The sequence below is a fragment of the Bolinopsis microptera genome, chromosome 12 (assembly GCF_026151205.1).
Source record: "Bolinopsis microptera isolate Bmic1 chromosome 12, MBARI_Bmic_1.0, whole genome shotgun sequence".
Classification (NCBI taxonomy): Eukaryota; Metazoa; Ctenophora; class Tentaculata; order Lobata; family Bolinopsidae; genus Bolinopsis; species Bolinopsis microptera.
In genome coordinates, this window is record NC_087083.1 from 1949802 (window position 1) to 1966135 (window position 16334).

Genomic DNA, 16334 nt, shown 5'->3' on the forward strand with positions numbered 1-16334 from the left:
TATAGGGTCGGACACCAATTCCCACCACACCCTTTGGGGGAACAAGGCATGCAATAAAAGGGGAGAGGAGCTTCTTGACTTTCTCTCCTCCCTAGGGCTGTCATGTGCCAACAAAGGATCATCCCCAACCTTCCTCAACTCTCGAGGCCACAACTCAATTATCGATCTCACAATAACAAACCAGTTGGGAGGAGATCTCATTAGTAACTGGCATGTTAGTGACCTTTACTCCAACTCTGACCATCGCTATATTATGTTCGATATAACTACAGGGCCAAAGAAGGAACCCAAACAGATCCGACTAGTCAAAAACACTGACTGGGACAGATTTGATGAGATCCTATCGAATAACCCCAACCTTAACAACACACAAATCAACACTACGACTGAAATTGATCACAAAATAGACATAATCAATACTGCACTAAAGGAAGCCTTCGAGGAGGCATGCCCCATTACTTACATCTCAAGTTCCGTCCGCAAACCCCCCTGGCTAACTCAAGAAGTAGAGGAAGCACAGAGGGGAATAAGACAAAAACTGATTACTGCCCGCAAAAAGAAGACTGATGCCCTGTGGCTCGCTCTTAGAGAGAGCAACAAACAATACAACAGACTTATAACCAACTCCCAGCGTAATGCCTGGAGAACTTTTTGTCAGGAAACAGAGTCTGTTAAGGAATCCGGAAGGATGAATAAGATTCTGAAATCCTGTAACGACAACAAACATACACTAGAAGCCGTTTACAAACCAAACGGAGACATCACCAAAAATGCAGAGGAGACATTGGAGGTCATGACACGAACCCACTTCAAGGATAGTGTCACTGATCCGCCAGTGCCTCCACCTGGTCCTCTACCAATCACCACCACCTTACTCAATACCATCTACAGCCCAGACAGAATCGAGGAGGCTCTTAAATCCTTCGATCCGTTGAAAGCTGCTGGACCCGACACCCTCAAACCTATCATCATACAGAAAGCTTGGACACACATCAAAGACATCACCAGAACCATTATGACAAAAAATCATGAAACCCAACACATTCCAACTTTGTGGAAAGAATCCCTTGGAATCTTTCTCCCAAAGCCTGGAAAAACTGACTACAACCAACCAAAGTCATTTCGCACTATCACCCTTTCTCCAGTGATGTTAAAACTACAGGAGAAGGTGATACTGTGGCATATGCAACACGACCTTAATATCGCTAAAGACATCAACAAACGACAATTTGGCTTTAAGAAAGGATGTTCAACCGAAGCAGCCCTTCATAAAGTTACTCACACCATCGAGCGCAGGATAGCTAAGAAGGGATATGTCCTAGGCGTCTTTCTAGATATAGAGGGAGCTTTTGATAATGTCTCTTTCAAGGCTATTTCTGACGCTATCAAGACCACGAAAGTGGATCTGGCCACAGCACAATGGATTATCAACATGGTAACTAACAGATTCATCACATTAAATCATAAGGATAAGTCGACAAGGGTTCGGATCCGGAGAGGGTGCCCTCAAGGTGGCATCCTTTCCCCTTTCCTCTGGAACCTGGTAGTCGATGATCTCCTGGCCTACACCGCAAGAGACATACCAGGTTATCTGCAAGCTTTTGCAGACGATCTGCTCTCTCTAGCGGAGGGGAATGATTTAGACATCATCTGGAACAGAACACGCAAAACCATCAACACAATAGAAAAATGGTGCCAAACCAAAGATCTATCCATAAGCGCACTCAAAACACAAATAGTCATGTTTACCTGGAATAAGAAATGGACACTAAGACCTGTGGTGGTGGGTAACACCACCATAGGTCTATCCAAATCTGCCAAATTCCTAGGAGTGACCCTCGACAGCAAGCTCAATTTCAATGAACATATCACCAATACCACCAAAAAAGCTACGGCATCCCTTATGCAATGTAGAAGAGCTGTCGGCCCCACTTGGGGTATGAGCCCTAAAACATGCAAATGGATGTACACCGCTGTCATCAGACCTATTCTATCATACTGCTGTAGTATATGGATTAGAGCAACCCAAAAAGACACCAACGCGAGGAAGTTCAAACGAGTTCAGGCATTGGCATTGAGAATGATGTCTGGTGCCATGCCTAGTACTCCCTTCATCGCACTGAACCACCTCACTAACACTCCAGATATCATACTTTTCCTGAGAGGTGAAGCAGCAAAGGGCACAGCCAGGCTTCAAGCTTATGGAAGCCTAACCCTCGAAACTATCGCCCCCAGAAAAGGTACCATCACAACTCACACCACTATCAACAAACAATTCATGGTAGATCTCAACATACCACCCAAAGCAGAGAGAGACCTATCTATACCAACCATGATGCTTGAACGACGCTTCACGGTCACCACTCCTGGAGCTGACAACATTGGTTATAGAGGCTCACTCCAAAACACCATCGACAACATCCCCAGTGAAACCATCACCTGCTACACAGACGGGTCACGCACAGACTCAGGTAGCGGGGCTGGTTATATTATCACCACAGACAACAACAACACTACACTAGATGAAAGATCATTCAAGCTTCCCGATTATTGCACCGTTTATCAAACAGAACTCACTGCCATCATCGAAGCTTGTAAATATCTATCAACTTATACAAACACACACATCATCATATGGTCAGACAGTCTCTCCTCTATTCAAGCCATATCCTCACCTTCAACGAGGAGTAGGACTACTAGAGACTGTTACGACACCCTCAATACACTCGGATCCACTAACACCTTAGAGATCAGATGGATAGCTGCACACATTGGATTGTGGGGTAATGAAAAAGCAGACGAGCTGGCCAAAAATGGTACAACCAGTGAATCCACTTTGAATTGCCCAATTCCACAATCTTACATCAAACGCCTGATCAACGACAAAGTCACAAAACTTAATCAAGAATCATGGATTACTGATGGTCCCAGACACACTAAACTGACACTTGGACATAAAAACATCAACATCATCAAAAATCTCAACACTACACTCAGTAACAACAGACAAAATTATAGAACTGCAGTGCACCTCATCACGGGACATTGTGGCCTCAACAAACACCTACACACCATTCGCAAATCAGACACAAGTGCTTGTCCTAAATGCGGCGACGAAGAGGAGACTGTCTCACACTTTCTCGGACAGTGCCCGGCTATTGCCCAAATAAGAGGTCAATATTTCCGGGACTACTACCTCTCTGTCAATGACATATTCGACAACCAACACATCTCCACCATTGTCAACTTTACAAACCACACTAAACGCTTAGTGGTGCCAGAGGAGTTGGACCAGACAGGTGTAACATAGCGACTACTTTAACGCCGTCTCATTTCGCCTCTCTCTTCCACACTCAACCACCACTTAAGCGTTTATCTATGACACACCCCACAACACTTACCATCATCCTTGATTACACATCTTGATTCCACTGGCATCCTCCCACAGGACTGCCATACCCCAGAGGTAGGCAAAGCATTCATATGCTATCCTCTCGTGGGCCAACCAGGCCCAGCCTCTCTAAAAAAAAAAAAAAAAAAAAAATCCAGATAGTTGCTACCTCCTATTAAAGTATTAATAATACTCTATCCAGATAGTTGCTACCTCCTATTAAAGTATTAACAGTACTCTATCCAGATAGTTGCTACCTCCTATTAAAGTATTAACAGTACTCTATCCAGATAGTTGCTACCTCCTATTAAAGTATTAATAATACTCTATCCAGATAGTTGCTACCTCCTATTAAAGTATTAATAATACTCTATCCAGATAGTTGCTACCTCCTATTAAAGTATTAACAGTACTCTATCCAGATAGTTGCTACCTCCTATTAAAGTATTAACAGTACTCTATCCAGATAGTTGCTACCTCCTATTAAAGTATTATCAGTACTCTATCCAGATAGTTGCTACCTCCTATTAAAGTATTAACAGTACTCTATCCAGATAGTTGCTACCTCCTATTAAAGTATTAACAGTACTCTATCCAGATAGTTGCTACCTCCTATTAAAGTATTAACAGTACTCTATCCAGATAGTTGCTACCTCCTATTAAAGTATTATCAGTACTCTATCCAGATAGTTGCTACCTCCTATTAAAGTATTATCAGTACTCTATCCAGATAGTTGCTACCTCCTATTAAAGTATTAACAGTACTCTATCCAGATAGTTGCTACCTCCTATTAAAGTATTATCAGTACTCTATCCAGATAGTTGCTACCTCCTATTAAAGTATTAACAGTACTCTATCCAGATAGTTGCTACCTCCTATTAAAGTATTATCAGTACTCTATCCAGATAGTTGCTACCTCCTATTAAAGTATTATCAGTACTCTATCCAGATAGTTGCTACCTCCTTTTAAAGTATTAACAGTACTCTATCCAGATAGTTGCTACCTCCTATTAAAGTATTATCAGTACTCTATCCAGATAGTTGCTACCTCCTATTAAAGTATTATCAGTACTCTATCCAGATAGTTGCTACCTCCTATTAAAGTATTATCAGTACTCTATCCAGATAGTTGCTACCTCCTATTAAAGTATTATCAGTACTCTATCCAGATAGTTGCTACCTCCTATTAAAGTATTATCAGTACTCTATCCAGATAGTTGCTACCTCCTATTAAAGTATTAATAATACTCTATCCAGATAGTTGCTACCTCCTATTAAAGTATTAACAGTACTCTATCCAGATAGTTGCTACCTCCTATTAAAGTATTATCAGTACTCTATCCAGATAGTTGCTACCTCCTATTAAAGTATTAACAGTACTCTATCCAGATAGTTGCTACCTCCTATTAAAGTATTAACAGTACTCTATCCAGATAGTTGCTACCTCCTATTAAAGTATTAACAGTACTCTATCCAGATAGTTGCTACCTCCTATTAAAGTATTATCAGTACTCTATCCAGATAGTTGCTACCTCCTATTAAAGTATTAACAGTACTCTATCATTCCCTTCACATATAGCTGATAGAAGCATTTTTTTAAATCGAGTAATTTTATTTTATTGCTGTGTAAATCCTATTTATCTTAAATTATAATGCTAATAGTTCTAACCTAGAGTGAACATGACAACTGACGAGGTAGTGTTTGCTTTTGTCTGGAACCTGGACTGTCGAGTCCCATCCACCGCCAAAGATGCTGCTCCCTGCCGGACTGTTATCCTGAGTTTGAACTGACGCAGTGCCTTTTGATCATCGTTAAGTTGAACGGAAGTGCTTTGTTTTTCAAGTGTTCTCACTCCTTGTTTGTAACTGCCGTAACGGAATCGGAGCAGATTATTACTTCGTTCATGTCGTACAAAAAGGAAGTCCGCTTCCGTCTCCACGTCTACGTAATTAAATGCAATCCCAACATGAGAAACATCTTTCCCTGTAGGATCAAACTCAACGTCTGTCTCGAAGTAGTATTCTCTGTTCCAAACGAAATCTTGTACTTCTTCTGCCTTTTCATAGTCATGCGGAAACCGAGCACATATGTCTAAAATATTGTCGTGATCCAACTCGCAAATCTTCCGACTGGTCCTTGTTTCATTGCTCCAAATTCCATCACTTAATCCTTCCACGCACGTAAAGGTTTCAATCTCATCTTTATAAGAAGTATCCCTATTTCCACATCTCGGTGATGTGAGAACTTTGTTTTGTGTCTCTGTTAACTCTCCTGTCTCTGGGAAACCGTTGTACTTCTGGAATGCTTTGATGGATTCTATCATCTCTTCTTCGTCTACTGTCACTGTTTCTAACACAGTGAGGTCAGTTTGATATGAATCCGATTTTTTCTTCTTTTTTTTGTCATTTTTGCTGATGCCAACGTCTACAAATCCGTTGTAGGTCAAGAAACCGAACAAATTAGATTCGTTCCTCTTTGACTCATACTGAGTTGCCTTTTCTTTAAACTTTTTGATGGGAACCTTTGTACCCTTAAACTTTGGTTTATATGTCTTCACTTTTTTCTCATCCGACATAATATTTATATTTGTCTTCTCTTTAAACTTGAGTATATTTTGCTCAATAGCCTCTTCGAGCTCCATGACGTCTTTGTAGTCAGTTGGTTCTTCTTCTTCATCAACAGCTTCTCCAGATTCAGTGATCTTTTTAGGAGGAGGCTTTTGTGTGGCATCTTCATCCTGCTGATTCGGCTTTAACTCATCTGGCACTTCGTATTCTACATATTGGATAGATTCAATGGAACTCCCCCCGTCTGCCTTTAGATAGATACCGTACTTAGGTGCGCCATCTGAAAGGTCTGAATCTGCGATAACATTATCAGTTACATGGTAGGTTCGCCCATTATCTGAAGTCATAACAACTGCACGATTAGTTAAGACACCGATAATTTTGAAACTTTTCACTTGGAATACGTTCCACTGTTCTCCGAGCCTCAGTTTCTCACTCACACAATCTCTAAATTCGGGCTGCTTGCACAGATACATGGTTACTTTCTCTTGCGGTTCGTCCGTTCCCTGCTCTGGTATTTCCGTAAAAACAGGTTCCTCAGTTCCCATCACATCTGAATCCTGCAAGCCGTGCTGAATAAAACTCTCACTGGAAGAAAAGATGAAACAGTTGTCATTGGAGATACTGATCGTAACTCTTTGCTCCTTGTCAGACTTGTAATAACCACCGTTTTCAAAAATAACCGGATATTCATTCAGGTTCATAACAATACGATCCCTCAGATCTATTGTTAAAATGTAAGAAGTGGAATCTTTGATACTTATCGTGCTGTATTCTCCACCCAATGAGTACTCCATGTATCGATCAAATGTACCTTTGAAATAGTGATGTTAGAGCTTGGTGTGAACAAATCCTGACCTCCTTTTACACCATTTGAGTCGACTCTCGCAAATGCGAGAGGAAAGATCCCGGGGAGGGCACTATTGGTTTTGGTAGGTTGCATATTTATTTATTTTTTTAAATTTAAAAAATGTACCTTTGCCGTCCGCTTCTATCACAAGGTCAATATCCAGTTTAATGTTTTCAATATATACATTCAGACTGCAGTCAAGAACCACCAAATTTGGTCTTTCGAATGCCATGAAAATTGTCATGTTTTTCTCCAGAATCAAATAAGGTTGATACGACTGTTCACTATCAGTAGGAGATTCGGCAGTCATTTCCCCAAAGTACTGCTTGTTTGAACCTAAAATAAATTAGCTTGTCAACAAAGAATGAGTATTTTGTCACACCACTGCACATTTAAATTTCGTTAAAGGTTGTTTTAAAGTTATATAAACATCAATGATTAAGAAGCATAATGACGAATTTAAATACTCACAATTGTCATCTGAAACTGATCCTGTTCGCGACCACGTGTTTTTGGGACACTCCACACAGGTTTTCTCGGCTATATCGCGGTCATTGTATGTTGTTGAGGGACATTCTGAGCATGAGCCGTCGGTCGCTATGAAGTGTCCACGACCACAAACTGGATAATATTTTTAGTAACCAACTTAATGATGAATACTTTCAAATAATGCGATTTAAGTTATTTTTAATCAATTGAGTGCCAGATCAAAGATTGCATTTTACAGATAATGTTAATCTAATAAAATAAAAAGCAGTACAGTTTTTAGCCAGATCTCAACAAACCTGGAAGACAATCACTAGCAGAGGTTCCCACCCCAGCCTCCACAATAGTTCCCTCCGGACACTGTTTACAAGACAGGTAAGGACCACCCTCACTGAATGAGCCAGCTTCACAGAGGATACAGCCGTGCGGTGGTTTGAAGTACTGGCCAGGCTCGCAGGAGGGCACTGCAGGGTTGTTGTTATCCGACTATATAAATCATTGTGGAGTTTCAAATGATACTCATAGATATTAGGTTATAAATCTCAATACTGGATAGTGGGTGGGTATTATTAAAAGCGTGTGTCCAAAAGCATTATATTATCTATATCAATATTAATAAATGGCTCAAAGAGTCAATTTGGATCCTTCATATAATATTAACAGTCGAAAGCTTAAAGAAAACATAAAGCTTACACCGGTTCTGAGACTACAGAAAAATCTCAGTGTTTGTGAACCACATTGTACATGTGAAGAAATCCTTTTTATATTAACTGTAAAATGTATAGTATACATCTTACAGATTACATTGTATACTAACAAAACTACATACTATCACAGTGCAGGTACACATCTTCACTGTGACCACAATTACTCCCTTCAACGTAGTCACAGGTCTCCCAGTGCCCACTCGAACAATCCACATTGTCCAAAGTTATCTGCAGCTGCTCTTGTAGGTCCCATTTATTTTCAAACTTTTGCCATGTCACTGACTGTGCATAGCCCATTTCTCTACAAATGGCATCTGCTGAATTGTCGTCAAATCCGTCGTCACAAACAGTTCCACCTTTGTAGAGAAGAAGTCCTTTTGTAATCACCTCATTGTAGTTTTTGTCAGATAGTGCAAAGGGATGGCCTGAAAGTACCGCATAATGTTAGTATCTACGGAAATGTTTTTAAGAATCCATAAAAGATATACAACAACAATTTTCTTTCATTCAGAAGGGGACTTTTTGAAATTGAGGACTGTCCTTTGTAATTGAGTGTACTTTTTGAACAACAAAACTTAGAAAACTCACTTCCACAGTCCAAATAAATGTCGTCATAGTGACTACAAGAACTGCCCACATCTTTAGTAAAATACCCACATGACCCCCACGTGCCTTCTGGACATTTCATCTCAGTTACAGCAATCTCAAGACTTTCTCTAACTTGCCATCTTTGATAACCACTAAACTCCCCCCAAGTGCCGCTGACCCCGGTGTAACCCAACTTCTCACAAGCTGCACGTGCTGAAGTATCGCTGAACCCATTACTGCAAACTGTCCCTCCGTTCATTAGGAGGAGTCCACGGTTGGAGGATTCTTCTCCGTTCACATCGATAAATGTGAGGGTGTCGTCTGGAAGGTGTTTGTGGTAGCTTGCATGAAACTTATTCTGTTTACTATGAAAATCTTACGTTAGAAAGATATCTATTAATAAAAAGCATCATCAAAGCATTTATAGACTTTGATATCAATTGCTCAACTATAAAGTCAGGTCATTTTGTAAAAAACAGATCTGTTGTTGAAAAGTCAAAATCCAGGTTACAATCAACAATTAACTCACATTTGCAGCTTACGACGATGATCACGTCTGAACTAGCGCAGATACTTTCATCAGAGAATAAACAAGAAGACCACTCCCCATCGTCAGTACACTTTATCTTACTCAAAGTACCAATGTTGTTGCCCCCCTGGACGGTATCCCAGGAATCAGCATAGTCGTATCCCAATACTCTGCAAATTGAGGTGGCAGCGTTATCATCAAAGTAACCCTCTTCATAGCAAACATCACCACCATTATACTGAATAGTACCAGACTCAGCTGCAGAGTCAGCTGCAGGGTCACTAACTAATGTGAATGTTCCAGCTGAGAAAAGGGGAATGTCACAGTAAGGTAGCATGGTACGATTTTATACAACAATCCAATACAGGCCAATGAATATGTATTATTAAAATAGTCTCATTTTATTTTCACCTCACACTGTTCGTGTTAACAAGGCTAATCTCTAAAACTCCAATTTTTATTTTGTTTTTTTACCAATAATTATAAAAACATTGAAAAACTACTTTAGTTTTACCGCTACACGTCAAAAAAATATCCTCAGTGTGATCGCAATCTTCCGAATGAGCATCATATGTACAGTCAGTCCAACTATCACCACTGCAGTCTACATCATCTAGATTTGTATCGTAATTGTTTTGAATATTCCACGCAGTACCATCATCATCTTCCATGACATTCCACGCCGCATTGGAGCCGTCATAACCCATTTTTCTACAGATCGCCACAGCAGCATTGTCATTAAAGCCGTCATCACAAACTGTACCTCCGTTAAAGAGAACCAAACCTCCAGAGGTCACGTGTTCTCCGTTATGGTTCACCAGAGTAAACTCATCCGCTGCAAGGGTGATCATTAGTTATATGACAGCTGGCTAGGTTTAGTCAGTTAATAGAAATGCTTTTACCTGTTACAGCTACAATTATAATGTCTAAATTAATTAATAGTCTAACATAAGTACTGGAGGAGATTCTGGATACATGTAACTGATATGACAGGTTCTTTGTTTCAGAAGCTTTAAAATAAAACGTGTTAATCAACTCCAGTTAGTATTTACTCACTGATGCACTCAACGAACACATCCTCCGAATGTTGACAATTTGGCTTCAAAGAAAAGCTGCATTTCTCCATAAAATCACTACCACTCGAAGCACAACTAAAATCATCCAACTTCACATCGTACGAGTTCTGTATATCCCATTTCTCCCCGACCCAATAGTTCAGGTGACGGTCATATCCCATTTTCTGGCAAGCAGCTTTGGCTGAGTTGCTTCCAAAAGAGTCGTCACAGACGGTTCCTCCGTTGTACATGAGTAATCCAGATGGGCCGGTCTCTTCTCCATCCTCATCAACAAGCTTGAAATGGACTGGAGAGATAAACTTTAGATTAGGAAGTGAGATTTACTTGAACATACTTCTGCACTAGAGCAGACTGCTTCAAGTGATCGAAAAAGAACATGTTAACGTTTGCTATTGAATGCTCGAATGGTTGACTCTGGCAATCAGTAAACCAGGTTTGAATTAGAGTGGTCAATTAATTATTAGACTCTTGACATTAGTTAGATATGTATAAACTGACAAGACAAAAACCTGTCAACTGACGCTTTGATCCACAGAATGTCATGTATGCACTCAGTAATGAGTAATGTGCATGACTGATTATTATATCGGATTCGAACAAACAAAAATAAAATAATCTCCTTCTGTAGGTCATGCAGCTGCAAATTTATCATTGGCTAACATTTTCAGTCTAACTATAAGTTAAATGAATGACATCACACGAAGAGAGAATACAATATCCTAATTTCACATTCTCTGAAGTGATTATCTCAAACCTCTAATGTACTCACCATCACACGTCAGGAAAACATGTCCATATCTACACTCCTGACTGTCACTCTCAGTCTCATACTCGCACTCATCCCAAATTTGACTATCCGTACAGTCAACATCATATATCCCAACTTGCAGGGTACTTTGGATCTCCAATTCCTCATAAAGTGAATCATATGCAGCACCGTTCACATCGTATCCCAGCACCTGGCAGACTGCAACGGCTTCGTCTTCAAAGAATGAACCACCGCACACAGTCCCACCCTTGTAAAGGAGTAGTCCACTCTCCCGGACTGGTGCTTCACTGCTGTCGACAAGAGAAAATGGCCCACCTGAAACAGTGGGCCATTGAGGGAAGTTATATTCATACCCTCAGGGCTCTTCTTGGAGATTCATTTAGCAGAAACGATCATTTTTATAATCATGGCTATAGTCATCCTAATCTACAAACATAACACTAATACTAACCGGAAGAGACCGGCGAAGCCTCGGTAGCAACATCAGCTATAGCATCAGGACCCTCTACCATTCTAAAGGCTTCCTTACAGCTCCCCTCCGCATGACAAGGTTCACAAACCGCGTCAGCCCCGCCCCGATTATAGCTGCCTGGCTCACACGCCACACAGCCCTGACCATGTTTATAGTACTGACCAGGGCTACAGCTGGCACCTGAGGTATTTGTTAGCTATAAACTTGTTACAGACAGCAAATATTCGCTGTCAGAGTGATGAATTTTTGGAGTTCGATCATGAGACGTTCATGCAGATAGCATTAATTTTAGTAAAACGAGTGAAACATTGTCGTTCCAAAACTCAAAAGGCAAAGGGTTTGTTTTATGATTATTCTCACCTTGGCATGAGAGATAGACATCTTCAGCATGCTCACAATTATTACTCTCGCTGTAACTACATGAATACCAGCTACCACCCACAGGACAGTTCACATTATCCAATGTAATATGAACTTTCTCTTGAATATCCCATACGGATCCAAACTTCCTCCAACTCGTGGACCGCTCAAAGCCCATTTCTCTGCAGATGGCATCAGCAGAGGTGTCAGAAAACTCGTCGTCACAAACTGTGCCCCCGTTGTAAAGCAGTAACCCTTCAGGACTCACGTCGTTGTAGTTTGAATCAGCGAGTGAGAAGGATTTCTCTGGGAGTTTGTTATTAAAATTTTATAAATTATGGTGGCTTAGGTTGCAGGATTCAAAAGAGAGGTAAAGTGGGCCGCGAGTAAAGAATTTCCAAATTATTATCAGTGTGCATCGGTGCCATCATGTCACGGCGCACAATGGCCACCGCGATGACTAATGTAACTAAAGGCATTAACTATTCCAGTCACTTAACATTTCTAATGAACCCAATAAATTAATTAAGTCCGCTGCCTTCTAATCCAGTTAAGTCGATAAAGGCACATATGGATCTATACTTTAAAACGTTGGTACTATTGGAATAACACAAATATTCCCATTAGAGCATTATAGTATAAGATAAACACTAAAATTGATCGCTCGGATTCCCTTTCAATTTTCATCCACCCATTGCTTTCCGTGCTGCACGCCGCCGTTTTGAAAAAAAAACGGCGGCGTGCAGCACTGCTTTCCCGCCAAAAATAAAAAACGAACACCAGCAAAAACTTGCACTTACCTCCACAGTTCAAGTATATGTCATCATGATTTTCCTGACAATACGGATAAACATCTTTTTCATAAGTACACGACTCCCACGTTCCCTCTGGACACACCACCTCGACCAGGGTCACATCAAGATTGTTTTTGAGCTGCCAGGAGACGTACTCAAGCTCATACCAGGCAGTGAAACCATTAAATCCCATTTTCTTACAGATAGCTTCAGCAGAGGCATCTTTAAAGCCACTTTTGCATACTGTTCCTCCGTTGAAGAGAAGCAAACCTTTTGAGGCGTTGGGAACTCCATTCACATCGACAAAGGAAAACGAATCATCTGAAATATTTCAAATCTATCGTGTAAGACAGCAACATAATTGTATTCCAGTCGTAAGCAATGAAGATTCTACAGATTTTAGCCAAATTGACATGCTGCTAATCATAAAATTTATTGCATTATAAATCTACGAATGTTAACTCACATTTGCAGGTTATCCTGACAGCTCGAGAACTCCCACATTCACTGTCCTCGGAGTAAGTACACGAACTCCACTCTTCACTCCAACACTTCAACTTACTTAAAGGAGCAAAATAGTTATCATTCTCCACACTAACCCAACTAGTTGCAATGTTGTATCCTAAACATCTGCAAATGACGTTAGCTACGTTTCTATCAAAATGTTGGTCTTCGAAACAGAAAGTTTCTTTGTTGTACGTGATTATTCCTGAGTCCACAGCTGGGTTTCCAGCATCGTCTGTTAACGAGAACAATCCAACTGCGGTAATTGAAAACATCAGGCCTTATTTATCAGGTCCTATTTTTTCCGGCCCTTAAATAGTATGGCCATATTAAGCAAAATGTTGTTGCAGCATTTAGATTGATCAGCTTGTAATTTCGACCAGAATTTGGACAATTTATACGAAAACCAACTGTCCGGCCCTAATAGTAATTTGGCCTACCAAGAATTATGTCCGGCCCTAATTAGTATGGACACAAATTAAGGCCGATAAGTACATAATTATTTTCATTAAGAGCGGTGACTTTTGGAGTAATATTTCTCAATCTGCAAATTAAGGTTGGATGACCTTGAAATACTTATTATACTTATAGGACGGTGCATTTATAAGGATCTTAAATTTTGAGGTTTTGAAAATTGATTAGCGACTGTGGTAAAACTTAAGTAAACGTTGAGGAGTAAAACATTGATAAAATAACTTTACCTGATCCTCGACAGCTCAAGAAAATATCTTCATCATGACTACAATCTTCAGAGCGGGCATCAAATCTACACTCGGTCCAACTCTCTCCAGAACAATCTACATTATCTAGATTTGTATCGTAATTGTTTTGAATATTCCACGCAGTACCACCATCATCAGCATCTTCCATGACATTCCACGCCGCATTGGAGCCGTCATAACCCATTTTTCTACAGATCGCCACAGCAGCATTGTCATTAAAGCCGTCATCACAAACTGTACCTCCGTTAAAGAGAACCAAACCTCCAGAGGTCACGTGTTCTCCGTTATGGTTCACCAGAGTAAACTCATCCGCTGCGGTGGAAACTTCTGTTAGAAAAATTCTCCGATATAAGATTGTTTTATTAATCTATCATCTAGATTTGAGATCACAAAGTAACTTAATTTCATTAAATCTAATAAATATCGTATTAACTACGCTCGTTATTTATTATTATCTTTAAATGAAACTTACTGATGCACTCCACAAAAACATCCTCGCTATGCCTGCAATTTGCTGGAGAATACGCAAAAGTGCAACGTTCCATAAACCCAGTCTGAGTTTCACTACAACTCAACCGAGTCATGGAGATGTCATAAGATTCCTGGATAGCCCACTTATCATACGGAGCCCACTTTATGTGCCGATCGTACCCCATCTTACGACACACTGAGTCTGCAGATTGGTGGCTGAAGGCGGCATTACATACTGTACCGTATTGGTCGTCTAATGGTCCGTATTTGTGCAGGAGAAGTCCTTTTGGTCCACTGTTATCTCCGTTTTCGTCCACAAGTTTGAAATTTACTGGAGTTGAATCATGGGTAATGTTTTGTGAGAAATAGGGTAATTGGAAATGTTTGGGTCTGTTATAGTATTACTACGGTGAAAACCTGCATTCGGATTCATTCGTGTTTTTGTGATGAAAAATCTTTTTGTTATAAATAATCGAAGAGGTTAGAAATCCAAATTTCAACTTTGTAAAGATTTAATTTCTCCTACATAATATTAAACGCACCTACTTCCCCAAAATCTCTCTAGATCAACACTTCAAGTATAAAATAAAGCCACATCTAACTCAAACTCAAACTCACCATCACACGTCAAATGAACATGACTCTCTCTACACTTCTTCTTATGGACTTTACCCTGAAACTCACACTCCTCCCAGTTCCTGCTCTCCGTACAACGCACTTCGTGCATTTTAACTTGGAACTTTTTCTGAATTTTCCAACTGCCATCCAGATTGTAGGCCTTGGCTCCGTTCACATTGAATCCAAGTTCTCGACAAATAGCGACTGCTTCATTTGTGTAGAACCTAGTGGAGCATACCAAACCACCGTTCCAAAGTAGGAGACCGCTGTCCTGGACTATCTTCCCTTTCTGATCAACCAAGGAAAACTTATCCGCTGAAACGGAAAGATAGCGATTGAGGAAGTTCGGGGTTCATTGCGCTCAAAACCAAAGTGATAATTTTCGGGTGAGCGAATTAGTAAAAGCCGGTTTATTGAGGTCGGTCAATAATGTATTTACTGGTGCAGGAGTAAGCGTTCAACATTTAAGCATTTACCCTTTCGAGAAGAGATTAGTTGGCTGCACAAACTCAAAGAGACAAAAAACGTTAGCAATACGATATTACTCATCGTGTCATCTCGGTTCACAAGAAAATCTATAAATTTTAAAATAAGAGCTTTACCAACGAACAAAACAAAATAAGGTTTACTCAATTTAAATGATTTTATTGATTTTCAGGGGAAATAAATCAAATTATTGAAATGAAATTAACTACCATATCGGACTTTATTTGAACGGACATCATTAATTAGCTAATTAGTTAATTATTTAATTAGTTAATTAGTTAAATGGACGCTGGAGGCCCTAGCGTTCATTTTAATGTCCGTTCAAATAAAGTCAGACAAGGTAGTTAAATTAAATATATTAAATGAATGCCTTTGAGCGTTCATTGTAATGTCCGTTCAAAATTATGTCCGTTCACAAATGCCCGTTCAAATAACGTCCGATAAGGTATATCACACACGTACTGTGCAGTATACTGGTCATTAGATATTAAAGTTGTGTGCCTGATGTGCCACTACTCTAGAAGTAAAAACACATTTACGTTCTCATTGGTCAGGCGGTTTCAACACGTACATAATATGAAGGTACCAAAACAGATAACTGTTATTCGAGGTGGGATCTGTCCAAACTCAATTTGTCTGAATAAATACTTAACCAGGCGATTTATCTAATCTAATTTTATCATTTTGAGAACTTTGACTGAGCCAGCATGGTATGTTCTCAAACCTGCAAACTTCACCGATACTTTAATGAACCTTTTTATCAGTTATCAGTGGGTGTTTTGTTGCAATAATTAGTGTAATTACTTAATTAGTGGCCATCAGATTGTTTTATTGTGTGTAATTGGAGTATTGTTATACTATCGGTGTATTTTTTGCCTCTTTAGATATTTATGAATATCACCCAATCTCTTATAGAATAAGAAAGGAAATAAAAAAATCATT

The 16334-nt window shown here is 39.9% G+C and overlaps 1 protein-coding gene across 1 annotated transcript; it reads right to left on the reverse strand.

Annotated features, from left to right (window-relative positions):
* Positions 1-5015: 5015 nt before the first annotated feature.
* On the reverse strand, positions 5016-15483 carry LOC134824004 (deleted in malignant brain tumors 1 protein-like). Its single transcript, XM_063835634.1, has 18 exons — positions 15383-15483; positions 14907-15221; positions 14290-14619; positions 13797-14129; positions 13058-13351; positions 12598-12912; positions 11798-12103; positions 11417-11617; positions 10966-11280; positions 10177-10482; positions 9635-9955; positions 9121-9423; positions 8592-8912; positions 8126-8428; positions 7596-7760; positions 7282-7431; positions 6937-7146; positions 5016-6774 (listed from the first exon to the last, which is right to left on the reverse strand). The coding sequence occupies exons 1-18, from the start codon at positions 15453-15455 to the stop codon at positions 5057-5059; spliced, it is 6279 nt and encodes a 2092-aa protein (XP_063691704.1). The 5' UTR covers positions 15456-15483; the 3' UTR covers positions 5016-5056.
* Positions 15484-16334: the final 851 nt, after the last annotated feature.

Bases quoted from the DNA above. Each gene is read 5' to 3' on its own strand.
- LOC134824004 (XM_063835634.1), bottom strand. From the start codon at position 15,455: ATGAGTAATATCGTATTGCTAACGTTTTTTGTCTCTTTGAGTTTGTGC. The intron at 13,352-13,796 runs GTAAAGTTATTT...CAATTACCGCAG, and splicing joins CTTGAGCTGTCGAGGATCAG to TTGGATTGTTCTCGTTAACA. The intron at 8,913-9,120 runs GTGAGTTAATTG...AACACCTTCCAG, and splicing joins CATCGTCGTAAGCTGCAAAT to ACGACACCCTCACATTTATC.